Raw genomic sequence first — 16,950 nt, forward strand, 5'->3', positions numbered from 1 at the left:
CCCCCCCCCCATCCTGCCGGGCTCCAGTAGGACTGACGGTCCCTGTGCACTGTCAGTAGCACTCAATTGTCACATCCAGTGAATGCCTCGTGGGGAGACGCTGCCACACCGAGAGCAGCCAACTTGTCCCCAGAAATTAGACATCTGTAGATTAACTCAGTTAAAAGGTAAAAAAGTTGAATGGCAACTCATTTTCCATTCCCAAAGAGCTGATACTGAAGCACTGGGAAATTGCTGCTGTGGTTAAAAATCAGGCCAGTGCCATTCAAGTTCTTTCAGTAGCGTTATTGTGCAGTCTTGGCATATGAACACAGCACAATTGCTGTGACGCAATTCACAATAATTTACCCAGAATGTGATAGTTTAATTGGATTTTTTTGATGCACAGTCAAGCATATCAAGTTAATAATCACAGGATACAGAAATAATTATGCAGTGCACAAACATCTTTATTTCTATCCCCCAAATGGAACTGCATTTGGCTTTCACAGAAACAAGAAATTACCAATTCTGTTAACACTGATCGAGAAAGCTACGGCACGCTTTGCAAACAAAGAGAAACAAGCCAAGGATATATTAAAGGGGGAAAAAAACTCTATGAACACAATAAGACAATAAATTGACAAAGTTGACATATCAGCCAAGATTCCATTGTCCTCTTATGCAGTCCTTTGCTCTTCTGCAGCTCTGTGGGAGAATCAAAAAAGGGGAGTTCATTATTGGCCACAAATGGATTAAAAAAGGACCGTTAAAGGCAGCAATGCCCCTTACGTGTAGGAATAATAAAGAATGCTGAATAAATTCTTGTCCTGGAAATTTCTTCTACTTTCTGAAAATCGTACACCAACCTATAGCAGATAAAGTTTTACTGAAAGAAATATAGATTTAAAGTTGGTTTTGGTGACATTGACAGAATTGTATTAAGTTACTGTATATGTTTATTATGTAAGACACAGTTAAAAGGTGGTATTGTACTGGACTACATTACATTGATAGGTATTTTGACTTTGTCATTTTACATGAGGGGGGGGGGGGGGGGGGGGGGCAGCAAAAATGTTACAGACACACACATCTGAACAATGCAGTCCAGTACAACAACATCACTATGACCGGGACTCATTTTTGAACACTTCTATGAATAAGTGAACATTTTAGGCATCATAAAGATAGACTTTATAGTGGAACCAAGTATTTTTAAGGTCTGAAGTTACCAATTCTGCTGTTGATACTTGAGAAATTAGGGAATGGGGATTTCATAACTGAAAATAAGAGTCTCTCTCTCTTTCTCTCTGTGTGTGAGTGTGTGACAACATTTACGACTGCACAAGAAGAAAGAGGAGAAACAAAAGAGATGAGAAACGAAGCGACTTTGCTTTGTTGTTGCAGGACACACCTATTCCTACATAAACTCATGAGCAGTTAGGTGCTAGAATTATGTTTTTTTACACTCATAGTGTTTGATGTAGCAGCGATAGCCAGTGATGTTTCCTGTTTACTGTAACGTTAACAGGATTCACACGCTGCTACCCGGATAAACCAGTCTGATCTCCAGTTACCTGATAAGAGTATTAATAAAGACCTGAGCCGATTAGGGGTATTGATACGAAGTTTTGATAAATAAATCCTAACGAGATCCATCCCTAATTAAGAAAAAAGACTATAGGATGGCTGATAAGTTTACATACATCTGAGAGTCTCTGAGAGAGGGAGGGGGGTCACAACCCAGATATGCGCCGTTGATGAAACAGTACTGCAGTAGAGCCCTGAAGCATGGATCCTGGAAAGATATTAAGACATGTAAAGTACTTAAAAGGCTGGATGTATAACACACTCGCATCAATAAAAACACATTCCACAAAAACAAGGGTTAAACGGTGTTTTGTCACTCACCCTAACGAGAATGTGGGGGTTTCCAACAATTAAGAGCAAGGCTTTGGGACGAGTGATGGCCACGTTGAAGCGCTTGGGGTTGGCCAGAAAGCCGAGCGCTTTCTGCAAATCATCACTCTGTAGCGATTCATTAGAGCGTACCTATATTATAAGAGAAGGAAATGGACTGAGTAACTACCAAAATATGGAATAAACTATGGGAAGTAGGTTGTGGGAATCGCCAGAGGCCTCAAGATACAATATTATTGCAATTTTAAACAAATTGCAATACTCTGAGATATATTGTTTTGATCGTTTCTATAATGGGTGGATGTTTCTGTATTGAGTACTTTTACTTCTAATACTCTAAGTACATTTTCCTGATGTTCCTTAAATACTTTTACTAAAAATTAGTAGTAAAATAGTAAAGTAAAATTTTCAACACTGGGCTTCTACTTTTTGAGTATTTTAACAGTGCGGTATTAGTACTTTTACTTAAATAAAGGATTGAGATTACAGTTTGGGTTCTACAGAAGCGTTGCTAATTTAAAATGGATGACATCATCTGCTTTTCAGGTAATAAATACCCAATTATTATTAATTCATATTGTAAAATTCCCACAATTTTCAGTATACTTCACATCATAGTGCATTGTCTTACTGCTTGATACATTGTAAGTAATCAAAGCATGCTAATCACTACCTACTTCTACACTCTAGTTGCAAGCTAAAGAGAGAAAACAGATTTTTGAAGACTTCTCTTTCATCACGTAAAAGTGGCAAATGGTGAACTTCAAATATTTAATGAATGTATTGGGTGTGGCGCACAGTGCCAAGGTTTTGTCTTTAGCAAGCCAAAGTTTATGTTAATTTCTCATGAATAGATTAATTTGAACTGAAGAAAAACAAAAATGCTTGGATGAAATGTTAAATTATGTGAACATCTTGCTTACACATTTGGCTGTACAAGGTCAAGGAACAGAACCGATCGCTGCCCTGTCTGTCTTCACCTCCACAGTCACCAGACCCCAGCCCAATTTTACATCTTCCATATTTGAAAAGTAAAAAGGGCATACAGTGAACCCTCATTTTTCACGGAGGTTAGGTTCCAAAAAGAACCTGTGATAGGCGAAATCCGTGAAGTAGTAACCTTTATTTTTTTACAATTATTTTACAATGAAATACTCCATAATATATTGAAACCAAAGCAGAAAACCTTTTTACAGGCCCAAGCATTTGTATAACAAATAAAAGTACTGAATAAACGTTTTTTTAAATAACTACTGTACTGTAAAATAATCATTTTAATCATCAATACAAACTGAAGGCTTCAAATGTCGGAGATCAGCGCTGCACCGCCCCCCCGCAACCAGAGTCATTAGAGTAGAATGGGAGAAAATGAAAAATACAAAGTACAGTAAGAAAAATAGTGACTCGCGTGTATTTCAATGCTATTCTGACTGAGCCGCTGCATCCTTACTCCGCTAGGTAGTGTTTTTTTCTTCTAAGGCCGCGGTGCAGGTGTGTTTTTTCGAGAGAAAAACAGTTATCGGTAGTTGTTGTCGCTCTTTTTTCTTCTGGGCAAAAATCCGTGAAGCAGCGAGACCGTTAAAGGTGAACCGCGATATAGTGAGGGTTCACTGTACTGACAAATAAACTTACCTAATCACAAGAAACTTTGCAAAAGGCAGCTGAAGTAATTGAATTTCTCAAATTCTACAAACACTTGTTGAATCATTGGATTATATATTGTCAACTGTGATTAAGGCAAATGATGGATACAATTTTTCTTTTCTTAAATGCTACTTTTGACTGATATTTAATACAAAACAAATCTTCACTCTGCAACAAATTTATCAGGATGTAGAGGTAGATACAACATCTCACCCAACAAGATCTACACTGAAGGACATGGTGGTGCCCAGATGACCCACCAATGTCCCACACATAGGTTTTCTCCTCCACAATTGACGTATGTCTGGACTGACCCGGAATATATTCTGAAATTTGTAACTTCTATTACCCAAATTCTGTTCTTTTTCCTACCGTACACATGATGATGACCAGGAACTCTTGTCCTTGGAACTCCTCCACAGAGCCCACTTTGATGGCAGACAGGCCTATCTTACCCAGCAGCACTCGAATCTTCTCACACTTGAGAGTAAAGAGAAAAGGGGCACTACTGGGTTAGAATATGCTAAGCAACTTAAACATTTGAAGCCATTTAAGCTACCTTTGAGTTCAATGTGAAATGACACTGAATATAGCTTTTCTCCCATACTACTAAGAAGGAAAAAGAACGGAGATCTCATTCATGCAGCTAAAGAGCTTTAAAGCTTTGATTTGAAACCTGACCTGAAAATGCAAAATACACGTTTCACAGCTGAACCGTTCAGTCTTACTTGTTTCCTGTACGGGGCAATGATGCCAATGTCCGAGGCGTCCACAGGGTTGTAGAGCTTCTTGGCCAGCTGGCAGCAGTACAGCATGGCCTGTACAGCCTCCACTGGGTTAAACCATGATGGGTTGTTACCTTCCCTCATTTCTGTGCCCTAAGGAAGAGCAAAATCCATGGAATAAATGTGGGAGCTGAATATCCCAGTTCCTTGACTAACCAAACCTGTACTAATACACCGGTAACTCAATGTAGATGCATATACTCTTATAGCTCTTCATAAATTTAAAGACCACTTACCCTTACTCCATGGAAGAGGAGAGGGAAGCCTTTTTTGGGCAGGGTTTTCCACTGGCAGAGAGAGTCTACTATGGCCCGCGGTGCTTTAAAACACAGTTCACTTTTGTAGAAGAGCTTGGAAGGCAGTGTGAGCAAGGCCTCATGGGAACGGTAGTTGTAGATCAGCTTAGTCACCTGTAGTAGTGAAAGACCAGCTTGGTTTATTTGGTTTCACACACACATCTTCATTAATGTCAATCTGATACTTGCTACCAAACACCACCTAAAAATGTGCGCGCAGTGCACCTACCAGATTAGGGTTGTATCCCCAGTCATGTCTGGAGTACAGTTGGTTGGCCATCAGCCTCTCCAACAAAGACACCCCGAGGCCAAAGGCAGCAGCCAGCTTGGACTTCACAATTGGACCCAACTGACAGGGGTCTCCGGCCAACACTATCTAAGCAGGTTAGAGAAAAAGGAATTATAAATCAAAAAGCTACAAAATATCTATTAAATCATAAGAGCTTCAGGGTCGGCACCCAAGATTAGTGTCACCAATTGAGAATTGCTCCCCTGTCTCCCCTTATGTTCCTAAATCATGGGGTTGAATAATAGCCAGGAAAGTACTTATGCAGAGCAGACGCTCCTGAGATATCGCAATTATGTGACCGTGACTGTTAAACTCCTAAATCGAATCCTTGAGTCCATGTAGTCAGTGTGTGTGCGCATATGTGCTGACCTGGCCATCTTTTTCTGATACAAAACTTATGGGGATCAGGGACTCTGGTTCTGTGGCCTGGCCGGCTTCATCCAGAAACACATGGGTAAAGTGTCCCACTCTGAGGAAAAACAAATCCACAGTAAGTAAACTGGGAAAGTAGAAGATAGAAGCGAGGACAAAAGCTGTATACAACTATCCCAACTGAAGCCCAGGCCTTACTGTAGTCCTATATTATGGAACATGGCAGCGCTGGAGCAGGTGCTGACCACAATCCTGTGAAACGAGGCATGACGGATGTCTTCCCCTGCCCTTGAGTACAGTCTCAGCACTTCTGGAATGGACTAAGAAAAGAAAAAAAAGTAACAACATGGCACGCAACTTTTAGATGATAAAGCAATGTGCAAAAAAATAGACGCAGACAGAGCATGTGATCACAACCTCATCTATTATTTAAAGGGGCACTATGCAGTTTTGACCATTTCTTTGCCGTTTTCTTGCAGGTTTCTCTATAGAGCTCCCCCTACAGCTTTGGAATCGTTTGGTCAATCTATAGTTTCCTCTTTTTTCCGGTCAGCAGCGCTGATTACCACCATTCAACCAGAAAAAAGTCACATTACCATTCCAATTACTCTAAAAGGATTGAGCTAAAAAAAACTGCATTGTTCCTCTTTAAAGGTCTACTGACAACCAAACTGCCCAACCTGGTGGCAAATGTAGAAGGCATCTGTACGCGAGAGCATGCATATTTTCCTTTTGATCATACACATTTTAAATTAGGTGTGTGTTGCCAAAGAAACTGCAGTGAATCCCTTTTCCCTGATGAAGTTGAGTACCTCTTCCTGCCTACAAGATGCGTTGACGCGGGCCATACTTGCAGCATGCAGGAAACCACTGTCGTGTAGGCGGATGCAGATGAGGTCAGCAGCACTGTTGGAAGGAGTGCATACGAGTATCCGACTACTGGGCAGAAAGTGGTAAACCTAGAGGTGGAAATACTTTATGAAGTCACACAAGCAGACAACAAGAAGGGGAGTAAGTTTGACAGGCATAAAACCTAATACTGACACTCACTATTGCAGATGTAAGTTGTTGAGAAGTTTTCCATCAATACCAGTGTGATCAAAATATTTTCAAATATCTTTTAGAGGTGAAAAATGTGGACGTCATAGGATAAATTCCAAAAATATAAATGTATGCAGGCGAGTTCTGAGGCACTACTTCAATACATCAAAGCTATAACTCTTTGGATGAATTTGTTCAAGAACACATTGTGTTATTGGTCAAAGTATTGGTGAGGGAAACAGAAGAGCCTTACATTTAGGCACTTTAAATTCTAGCGTTTGTGGGTGTGTACTAGAGGATGGATACCCGACCCGAGCCCGACGGGACCCGACGGGACCCGACGGTACCCGACGGGCCGGGCCGGGTTCGAACAGATTTTTAGAAAGGATGCTCGGGTTCGGGTCGAGCTCGGTCACATCAGCACGATAAGGCATTGAACATTTTTTTGTTACCGCATCTCTAATGGGGCGGCTTATCAATACAGGTTAAGCAAGGTATTTATTTTACTCAGATTTACTGACATAATCCCCCACATGTGATGTTAATAAAAGCGGGCTTTTCACACAAACAAACATACATGTGTCATGAGTATGAGAAACAAATGATTTTGTTTCTTAAATGTTAAAATTAAATGATTTTAACTGTGTCGGGCTAGGGTCGGGCTCGGACATAAATATCTTAATGCCTGTCGGGCTCGGGTCGGGTTCGGTTACTGCTCTGTCGGACGCGGGCTGGGCTCGGACAGAAAAATCCGGCCCGATCCGCACTCTAGTGTGTACCTGTAGTATGGCCTCTATGAGGGTGATGGTCTTTCCAGTGCCTGGAGGTCCAAACAGCACATAAGGAATGGGACGACACTCCCCTGCCATGATCCTCTTGACTGCCTCTCTCTGAGGGGGGTTCAGGTCCGGGTTAAAGAACTTCCCTGGGCTGGGGATGGGTTTGGATGCCAGTCTACCATCTAGAAGCAATTACACATTTGTCATGGGTGCTCTCAATGTCATTTGATACGTGGCAAAGCTCGTACCCAATCAAATCCATACCTTTAGTCTGTGTAGCCTTTGACTTCATGTCGATGGAAATGCTTGACACCCTTCCATTTTCCATGGCTGGAGTCTGTTGTTAGACAAAGTAACACTTTATCAAAACTTAATGACTTAATGTCTATTTTTCTTCTATTTCTTCCTTTTACCTTATTGTCCTCTATTGTTTTATTCTGGTCTGGCTCCTCTATCCACTTTCCGGTCCACTGAGGGGTCTGAACAATCACTCTCGAGGGGAAGAGAACTGCACAACAATGTGAAAAGGACAGCAAATCTTACCGGACAACTTTTAAAATGAATCGTTACGGAAGCTTGTGTGAAGCTCTCCAGTATAAATAAAACAATTATAAAATTGTAAATATTCAAATAATGGTATTGTCTCTGTTAAACACTGTAGAAATACAGACATATGATGTCATTTTTGGTTGTAAAAAACATTCTAAGCCCCTGAGCAGGCAGACACTGCTAAGAACACTGTATACTGCATCTGTAAGTACAGTTGTCCTCTTTATCGTGTCTAAAATGTCAGGAAGCACACTGTAAAGACTTGTGGCAATTCAAATAAAACCTTAACTTACTCTCCACAAACGGTCTTGTCTGGTCAAGGGCGTTGTGACACCGCCTCATGGTCAATCTGGTAATACAAGCAGTCAAAATACTTTTAAAGTGATGACACATTATTTCCAGATGAAATATGAGTGCATTGCGTTTATTAAATCAAGAACGTAAGGTAACATTTCTTACCTGTTATAAGAGAAATCAACATCAAGTGGCTCTCCAAGGTAGCTGCGCTGAAAGTTTGCATTCACTCTCAAACTCACAGTCTCATCCTTGATCTGTGAGTCAAAACAGAGCTTTTTTTTAGATATAACCTAAAGAAAGAACGACGTAAAGATTACACAGAACAGAACATCAAAGATGCTTCAGAGTATCAAATAACTCCGTACCTCGGTGACATAACTCACATACTCCATTACCACACCAGTACTCTGGGGCTTCTTCAAAACTATTCTGTCACCTGCAAAGAAAACTAGTCAAAACCCTTCTTTTGAAAAAAAAAAAATGAAAAAATATATATAATATATATCACAACATGAACCTTTGCAATAATTCTACAATGATGGATAAAGGAATCCTAAGGCTTTCTCACCTATGTTGAGACTGGGTCTGCCTTCGGCCAACCCAAGCACCTCTAGGTGCAAGTAGACAGCCCCTTTAGTGAGAAGGGCACCCTCAATTGAAAATTCTTTAATTTCTTTCTCTGCATTCAGCTCTTCCAGCCAGAGAAGGATTGAGAAACGCGAATGCATGTTGGATGGTGACAGCACCTGAGCAAACAGGCACAGCAGGTGAAGGAGAATGTGATATTTCAGTTGATCCCTGAAGGCAAATATGGATTTTTTTCTTTCCCTTAACACACGCACCAAAACACGCACCAGAAGCAAGTGTCAATTATATGGCAATCGGTGTCCTCTAAAATAAATGTATTTTGATATCATATATCGCCCTGCTGGTGAAATTAAGAGGCCCAGATGTTCACTCCTTTGTTAGGATGATGACTCAGAAGGCATGTATTCATAAAGAAAATAGATATTGTTAGCCTGCATTCCCCAAAATACTTTAATGCAACACATTTATTGTGCAGGTAGCCATAATCGAACTCTTAATTTGCAACTTCCGTTACCTTATTCTACATGACTAGCTAAACTTCATTGTGTGCATACTCACCTCTCCTAGGCAGGGCTGAACTACCAGCACGTCGCTCTGAGCCTCCACACAGTCTCTGAGAGCCTGGGGCAAAGGGAAGTTAGGCAGGAAGGTTGGCAGCCGCCGCTTGGTAAGCCTGCAGGTACAAAAGTCAATCTCAAACAAGGGCCAAAACAAATCATTTTGGTCTCCTTTCTTTTTTGGAAGATCACTGCATGCGAAAAGTGCAAATATTTACTACTATCAACCCATTAGTAATTGAATATATTAACATATATTAGCATAAGCACATATAGTAAATGGCAAATCTGTGTGAGATAGCTAGGTAATTCATTTAAAGCTTGGTGCTCTTCTTCAGGCGTAAGCAGAATCAGTCGTGTTGATACCTTGGTGCGTCTCTTGGAGCAGAGACAGTGACCACTTGAGTAGACGACGTTCTTGAGACCAGACTGGCCTCTCTGAGTCTGTAGGGCTCAGAGGGCTGCAGTAGGCTCTCCTCTTTACTACCCACTTTGACTTCCAGGCGCCTCCCGATGGTAAAAGAGGAGAAATGCAGCAACAGCAGCTCAGCACAGCTTCCCAGGGTCCTGAGAAGTTTCCCACATGGGATTTAGTTATACAGACAACATAGTGACAAGAGCTCCACAGAGCCATTGACACTTAAAAAAAATAGGAGCTTGTTATATATGCCAAAATAGCATAACCAGATATAGTAAAAAAACTTTCAATTCTAAATTAATCTTATTGATCCACAACTCTTCTGTTATCTGTATTAGAGTATATTAAAAAAATAAAAAATAAAAAAAACTTACTTTGCTTGGCAGGCTACTACAATTGACAACCTCTCTCCTGGTGAAATGTCGATCTCTCTCTCTTCCTTCCTTACACCGGGGGAATGGATAATATCCTTCAGCACCTCACCAGTGTCTTTGTCTACCTTGTTCGCATCACTGACGTGTTTTTCTGAAGACTCTGAGCAGATTTTAGACTCTGAGCAGTTTTCTTGTAAAGGCTGTCTTTCGTGTCTTGGTGGTGTGAAGCCTTTGACGGCCACCACGGTGAACTGTTCCTCTGAGTCCCAGCCAGAAAAGTCACAGCACTTCAGTCTGTGGGTCTCTGAACCTTTATTTCTGTGATGAGAGAAAGATGAAGATTTTAGAAAATTGTATTGATCTACAGGTGGAAAGTAATTTGCTCTGGAACATATTTTCAATAGTCATCTCATTTTCTCTCAGATTTGAGAGGTTTGTACCAAAAGACATACACTCTGAAGAGTTTCAATGAAGCTTGCAAAGATAAACTAGAATTACCACCTCCCGGTTATATGCCTCTGCCAACCTGTCAAGTTGCAGTTCCCATCCATGTCGGTTCAGACGCACAACATTTGTTTACTGAAGATTTTGAAGGAATTTAATGTAAAAAAAGCATTAATTATATGTTTTTGGAGCTATCACTATATAGACATTCCCATTCCCACATTAAATAATTTCCAATGAGAAACATGCTGTCTTCACTTAAGAGACCATTTATAAAGAGCATGAGTACAGAGGAATAATAAAGAGGTCAACAATCACCTGAAGCTCAATATCGGCAAACCAATGAACTCAAGGACAGAACACTAGATAATGCTACAGATATGGATGCTTCCGCAAAGAAGCTAAAAACTCTAAAATGTGGATTCTTCACAACCATGTTCGACCCAGCAGACCCTAAGATCTATACAGTCACCAGTTTCAAGGTGGGCAGCCAAGATTAGTCACCAATTCGGTATCTAACCAAATGTCTCCCCTTCTGTTGCTGAGTGATGGTTTGAATAATGGCATGAAATGATAATTTTCACAGTAAAGTTCACATTTGACATTTTGGACATAAAATGTCATGCAAAATGCTTATGAATTTTTGAGTAGTCCATTTTTTTTGTGAGGTCACAGTGACTTCTGACCACCTTGATGATGGCCATCAAGTGGATTTGTGCCAAATTTAAAGAAATCCCCTCAAGGCGAGGTATGGTGTACACAAGAATGGGAGTGACTAAATCTGGCCACGGCTATCGCTGGCATGGGGCCAAATGTTCTTGGACAATAACCAATGCTAATCATAAGAACTATTGGTATTTTTAACATGGATTTGTTACTAATGCTTTGATTTAGTTTTACTCTGAATGTGAATCTTTCTTCTTTGGTCACTCACTGTATCCAGAGCACTAGCTCTCGTTTCTCTCCAATCATCAGGTCCTCAAATTGGCCATAGTCTGTTATTTCCAGCCCGCCTTTGTTTTCCAAAATGCTCTGGAGTTCAGCCTCTGGAAGACATGTAGCAGAAGAATTCCCACTGCAACAATAATCAAGGGAAAAAAAATACATCAAAATACTGTATCTGAATCGCCAACATTTTAACAAATATGTAAAATACAACTACACTTCTGAAGATAAAGAAACTTTAGTTGATTAAGTCATTTATCAGCTTTAGCTTTATTTGCCAATTATAAAGACACATACGAGGAATTTTGCTTTGGATCATGATTGCTAACAATGCGCTTACACATACAGTACAAAACAGAAATACACACTAATATTTACACACTATAAACAAAAAACAATATAGACAGGTTGAGGCAATAATGCAATGAAGAGTGCAAAGTATGCAGGAGTAAATTATAATTATGATAGTTATTATTTTAATTATGGAGCATAGTGCAAAGGTTATGCAGGTTATTTATGTTATTAAATACGTTTTATATTACATTCTGAACAGTATGAACAGCTCTGAAATAGAGAATGATGAATAAATAATAAGCGGAACCAGTAAACAGACTGATTAGAGACAGAGGTACTGAGTTATTTCACAGAATTGAACCCGACACTGACAAAGAAGTCTGGTGTTCATAAGAGTGACGGCTTGTGGAAAGAAACTGTTCCCGAGTCTGTTGGTCATTTATTAAGCTAAAATAGTGAAAACAAATATGAAAACCAAAATGTGACAACAAATATGTTTGCAAATGGGGATTTGCTTCTTTATATCACAGTAAACTGAATACCTCTGAGTTTTGGACCTTTGGTCACACTAAACAAGACATTTGATGACAATGCCTTGACAAAGACTTTGTTCTTCTTTTCTATTTGAGAAAAAAATAATTGTTGCAGCCCTATAAAGATACAAGTCCAATACCTTTGAAGGCACGGTGCCATGCACAGGGCCCTCCAACAGTAGAAGGACTGACTGCTCTCCACCACTACCAGGTTGACCAAGTGCCCTGGCAAAGGCTGGTAGTGGGCAGGCAGCAGCAGAGAGTCCAAGCTGAAGAACACATTGTCCTCTACCACTCCAATTTTACCATACACGCTGGTCACATGCACCTAGAGATAGCAGATGCAGAGGAGGGGAATGAAATAAGTCATTAGATTTATAACCAAACAAGGATGTAATATTACTCAAGTGGATGAGACAGATAAGAAGGAGCTTTTAAGCATTAGTATTTTATCAGAATTAAGTGGAATGCCTTATACAAATGCAACTGAAGTACTAAAAAGGACTGAATTGATTAATGAGTTGAAATAGCCAAAGACTTTCAATGACGCAATCACCTTGTCTAGGCGGCAGTAGCGTAAAGGGGCCACAGAATGAGCCTGGGTGGTACGCTGGGATCCACTAAGATTGATGAAATATTTTGCTTGGACCCAGTCTCCTTTCATTGGCTCATAACCTGACAAAAAGGAGAGAAAATACACAAAGTGTAGCAACAAGCAAGAAAGATGACATCAGCTTTTAGCCAGGTGCTAACAACTTTTTGTGTGACTGTGAGTTTGACTAACCTACTCTCAGTTTAAGCGCTAGCTAAACATCAACCGTACTTTTATGACTGTTAAAAGACTGTTTATATCTGTAAAATGTCTACTTCTGCAAAGCATCATGGGGTCAAGAAGTTCACAATATTAGCGAGTAAAGTAAGTATTGATACCTTCCCATAGACTGTTGCGTGTGAAGTATGTGGTCTGGTTTATATAGCCACCATCTTTTTCAAATGATGTGACTGTGCCAATGAGAGGCCGCAGCTGCATACTGTCAGCTTCTATTGAGGTTTTTCCTCCATCCTCCCAAGCATCTGCATTCTTCTCCACCTAAATGACAGGGTTTTATGGTTCATTTCAGACAATGTGCATGATGATGGCCCTATTTCATGACAGATTCACTGTAAGTGGAGGGAACAATAAACAAGTATAGCTTAAATTCACAGTTTTTCACTGACCTCTCAGTTTTTGGCAACTTTTTATCATATTAGTGGAGCAACACAGTAAGAAAAGAGATGCATAAATATTTGGTTTAAATTGTATGCTATTTGCATATTAAGGATGGCCATGATTCTCACCCTTAAAGCTTTCCATCCACCTTGGGCACCATCTCGTACTGCTACGCAGTTTACAACGTCTCCTTTTTTCAACGGTATCCCGCCCAACACCTCTCCACTAGTGAAGTAGATTGTATCGTCTATCATGGCATAGTCAAGGCACAGCTGGGTTACCACACTGCCCCGCAGGTGGCGAATGTCCTCCATGCCTAACAAGCAAAATAAATGTGGACCAAACACGACATAGCCTCAATGCTGTTGCGTTGCTATTGTAGTGTTTTAAAAACAAAACAATACAGAACAATTAAGTAAACTTTATCTTGCTATGTTTTGTGGGAATTATGCTGCATTTACCTGGTGTGGTGGAGAAAATGCCTTCTCCATCCACCTCTACAGTCCTCCACAATGGAGAAATCAGCTTGGATAGCAAACACCGCACAGCAGTAAGCATATCAGCAAAGGGGTAGCAGAAGTAGCTAGAAAACGGAATGACGAGTAGGTTTTATAACATCCAAACATTTGTCACCTCGCGTATTGCTTTTGGCGCTAGCTGACACGTCTGGGAACAGTTTAAAAAATAGATTGTTAACCCTTGGTAGTTAACGTTAGCTCACACAAAGTTAGCTAGCTAGAAAAAAAAATGTTTCCAAAGCTAATGTTAGTCGAACATTAACAATGTCAATATTGTTAGCTAATGCTAATGTATTAAAGTAGCTTTAGCTAGCTATAGCGCAGGATTTGGCGTGTAGCTAGATGAAAGTGATTAAGGACGTTATATGAGAACAAAGGATAGGTGATGCTATTTTTTAATTACCGTTCTCATCACAAATATTAGCTAGCTAGCTAGACAAACGTTACATTACAGTTCACGTGTTGGAAGGGAGACTTCTTCACTTTCACTTCTTCTTTGTGTTTTTCTTCTATTTTTTTTGGCAGATTGGATCCAGCCAGCCTAGCCCTGATGCAAAGCACGCAAAAGTACGTGACAGGTACGCGTGGGGACTATAGACTGTAAATATAGTGATGGACAGAGCATCCGGTTCGGCCAAGTGCTGCACATGCGGAAGTAACTTAAAGCTGCATTCTATCTGAATTCCTGCAGAGAGCGACACGCGGGGTTGCAAAATGAGGTTTCTATAGACGTCCATGGCGAAATGACCCACTTCTCACTTTTATTTTCTCAGTAAATATCATTAAGAGTTTATGGCCTCGATTGCTAGTTTTAACTCTTCTGCAACATAGATTAATGTTCATTTTTTAAATTACGGTTTCGCTGATTTTAAAATCGACGATAAAGCAGCAAGGTGTTTTAGGGCGTGGTTATGATGTGATTGACAGTTCTTGGCCTGTTGCTCATGACAGAGTGTTAGCAAAGCTTATCAACAGCCGAGAGTAGATGGCTGCAAGTGAACTTCATTTTGGGGGTTGGTCACGCTTTTCGTTGTAATGACTCTGACACTTTGTTCGCCTAATTCAGCGTTCAGTTGCACGACATGACACTCAAAGGAATCGGCAGTTAAGTTTTCCGGTAAGTGACGTTACTTTTGTTTTAGTACTGTTTTCGTTAGCCAACGTTAGCATCCCAATTACTTTCAGTTAACTAGCTAGTTACATTGCGCCTCGCCAACCAAGCTAGCGGGCTAACTCACATTAATGTTATTAAGTATTATGTATTTAAGGTTACAGTCGAATACAGTATGTATGCTTAACGGTCTCGCCGGTTATCTGTTTATAACCATATGTCACGTCATTGCTAATCGATGCACATGTAAAGGTAATATTAGCTTAAAATCAAAGCCTGATATAGCTAACGTTATAATGCAAATTTCATAAACCCTATTCGCACGTGATTATAATTATTTTGGGGCCGCGTGTGATTTAGAACTAACCCATCACATCCGAGTTTCCTGTGGCGTATTCTTATAAGACAAGCGGAGAGACTGCCTTAACTTGAATTGGTAACGTTACCCGGAGGTGCCCAGAGGACAGGCACATAACCATCCCCGCCGCCAGAAAGTCCGTTTTATTGTAAATTTACATTAATGTTCCATCTTGAAAAATCTTCAGTTCTGCTACCATATATGTATTGTATAAAGCACTAGGTTGAGGGTTGGAGCGTCACTCTTTAAAATATTTTCTCACAAAAATCTAAATACATTATTTCAGCCATTTATTGCACCTAATGAACATATGCTGTTGCAGGAGTTATTAACCACAGTTGTTGATGATGTCACACTGATGTCTTTCTTCCTCTTAGTTGTGTCTGCTAATCTGTTGGAGGACCTTCTGTCAGCACATTAGTCTTTTTTAAGAAGAATCACATACATGTTACAATCTATATTTACAAATGCTGTCTATTACCAAAATGTACACATCACTAAGAAATGTGTTGCGTACATTACACAATGTCTAAGATACATTTGACTTTTAGGAGTATGTTTACTTTATACTGCATGTACTCAACTGAAGCATACATCCATGTACAATCATGAGATTGTACATGAATGTAAGGGTTCCAGCTGCCTCTCATCTACCTCAATCGACCTCTGCTCTATATACCACTCTGCATCGGATCATAGTCAAGACAGCCAGTTAGTCTCGCTCATTGCTATCTGTTGAGTCATTTGTGTATTTGCCTGTTCTTATCCTCTCTCTTGTGCCTCAGCTGCCATTGGAACCTGTCTCATGTGTATACAGAAAAATAAAATAAAATAGATATATAGATAGATATATAGATAGATAGATAGATAGATAGATATATGTAGAAAAGGAATAAAGTAAGAAAGAAAAGTCTTGTATCAAGTCAAATGTATCACGATACATGAAAAATCTATCAAACCCAATTCTAGACCTAGGAACATATGAGCCTATCCAAGCCTACAGTACCCTCCGCCCTGATCATAACCCATCATTCCCCTTCTTTCCAGTTTTTTAAACAGAGCAAAATGAATTAAATGGATCAATTATTTTTCATAATTTCATCATTAATATTAATAATGTAAAAAAAAAAAACAAGATATTTAAAGGCCATTATGGTATACTTGCATTAATGTGAATAATAGACTAATAATAATAGACCTTACTTGAATATCCATCAGCATAACATTTGTTGTATAACTGTCTCACTTCTGAAGTTGTTAGTTCTGTGCGAATCAAATATCTGCAAGTCACAAAGTCTTATTTAAAGAGGAAATGGTATGTTTTGGAAAATGCTCAGCACTCAAAGTGAGGAGTAATTGTTTAAAAAAGAGTAATGGTTTTGTAAAAAAACACGAAAAAATACTGATATGGTCTACATGGCAGACCATGTTATTTACAGCTGTTCCCAAAAAGCATTTTTATGAAGGTGGTTTAAAATGGTGTGCCTTCAGGAGACTGTGGCAAATGATGGCACATTAACCTTGAAAGTTTATATATGAACCATAAAACCGTTTCCATCATACACTATTATCATAGATTAGCAACATACGACAATCATACACTAGTTTTTATGACCACATGGGGCAGTCATGCTTTTATGTTTAAGTGC

At 39.7% G+C, this 16,950-nt stretch overlaps 1 protein-coding gene across 3 annotated transcripts; it reads right to left on the minus strand.

Moving 5' to 3' along the window:
- Positions 1 to 425: 425 nt before the first annotated feature.
- On the minus strand, positions 426 to 14,420 carry mov10l1 (Mov10 like RISC complex RNA helicase 1). 3 transcript variants are annotated; one of them, XM_034879666.1, is made up of 27 exons: positions 14,236 to 14,420; positions 13,776 to 13,897; positions 13,443 to 13,630; positions 13,035 to 13,194; positions 12,661 to 12,779; positions 12,245 to 12,432; positions 11,267 to 11,407; positions 9,889 to 10,206; positions 9,463 to 9,663; positions 9,098 to 9,212; positions 8,520 to 8,697; positions 8,317 to 8,387; positions 8,114 to 8,205; positions 7,948 to 8,003; positions 7,519 to 7,613; positions 7,370 to 7,442; positions 7,106 to 7,287; positions 6,098 to 6,244; positions 5,484 to 5,605; positions 5,283 to 5,382; positions 4,854 to 5,000; positions 4,565 to 4,738; positions 4,272 to 4,421; positions 3,916 to 4,023; positions 1,891 to 2,031; positions 1,686 to 1,777; positions 426 to 687 (listed from the first exon to the last, which is right to left on the minus strand). In XM_034879666.1, the coding sequence occupies exons 2-27, from the start codon at positions 13,870 to 13,872 to the stop codon at positions 660 to 662; spliced, it is 3,483 nt and encodes a 1,160-aa protein (XP_034735557.1). In that variant the 5' UTR covers positions 13,873 to 13,897; positions 14,236 to 14,420; the 3' UTR covers positions 426 to 659. The 3 variants fall into 3 exon arrangements, with proteins under 3 accessions (XP_034735557.1, XP_034735558.1, XP_034735559.1); XM_034879667.1 differs by having other exon boundaries at positions 14,285 to 14,369; XM_034879668.1 differs by lacking the exon at positions 14,236 to 14,420 and adding an exon at positions 14,193 to 14,211.
- Between the last annotated feature and the right edge of the window lie 2,530 nt (positions 14,421 to 16,950).

The sequence above is a fragment of the Etheostoma cragini genome, chromosome 8 (genome assembly GCF_013103735.1).
Source record: "Etheostoma cragini isolate CJK2018 chromosome 8, CSU_Ecrag_1.0, whole genome shotgun sequence".
NCBI classification, from domain to species: domain Eukaryota; kingdom Metazoa; phylum Chordata; class Actinopteri; order Perciformes; family Percidae; genus Etheostoma; species Etheostoma cragini.

Bases quoted from the DNA above. Each gene is read 5' to 3' on its own strand.
- mov10l1 (XM_034879666.1), bottom strand. From the start codon at position 13,872: ATGCTTACTGCTGTGCGGTGTTTGCTATCCAAGCTGATTTCTCCATTG. The intron at 9,213-9,462 runs GTATCAACACGA...TTGTACCTGCAG, and splicing joins GCTCCAAGAGACGCACCAAG to GCTTACCAAGCGGCGGCTGC. The intron at 4,024-4,271 runs GTAAGACTGAAC...TTTACTCTCAAG, and splicing joins TTGCCCCGTACAGGAAACAA to TGTGAGAAGATTCGAGTGCT.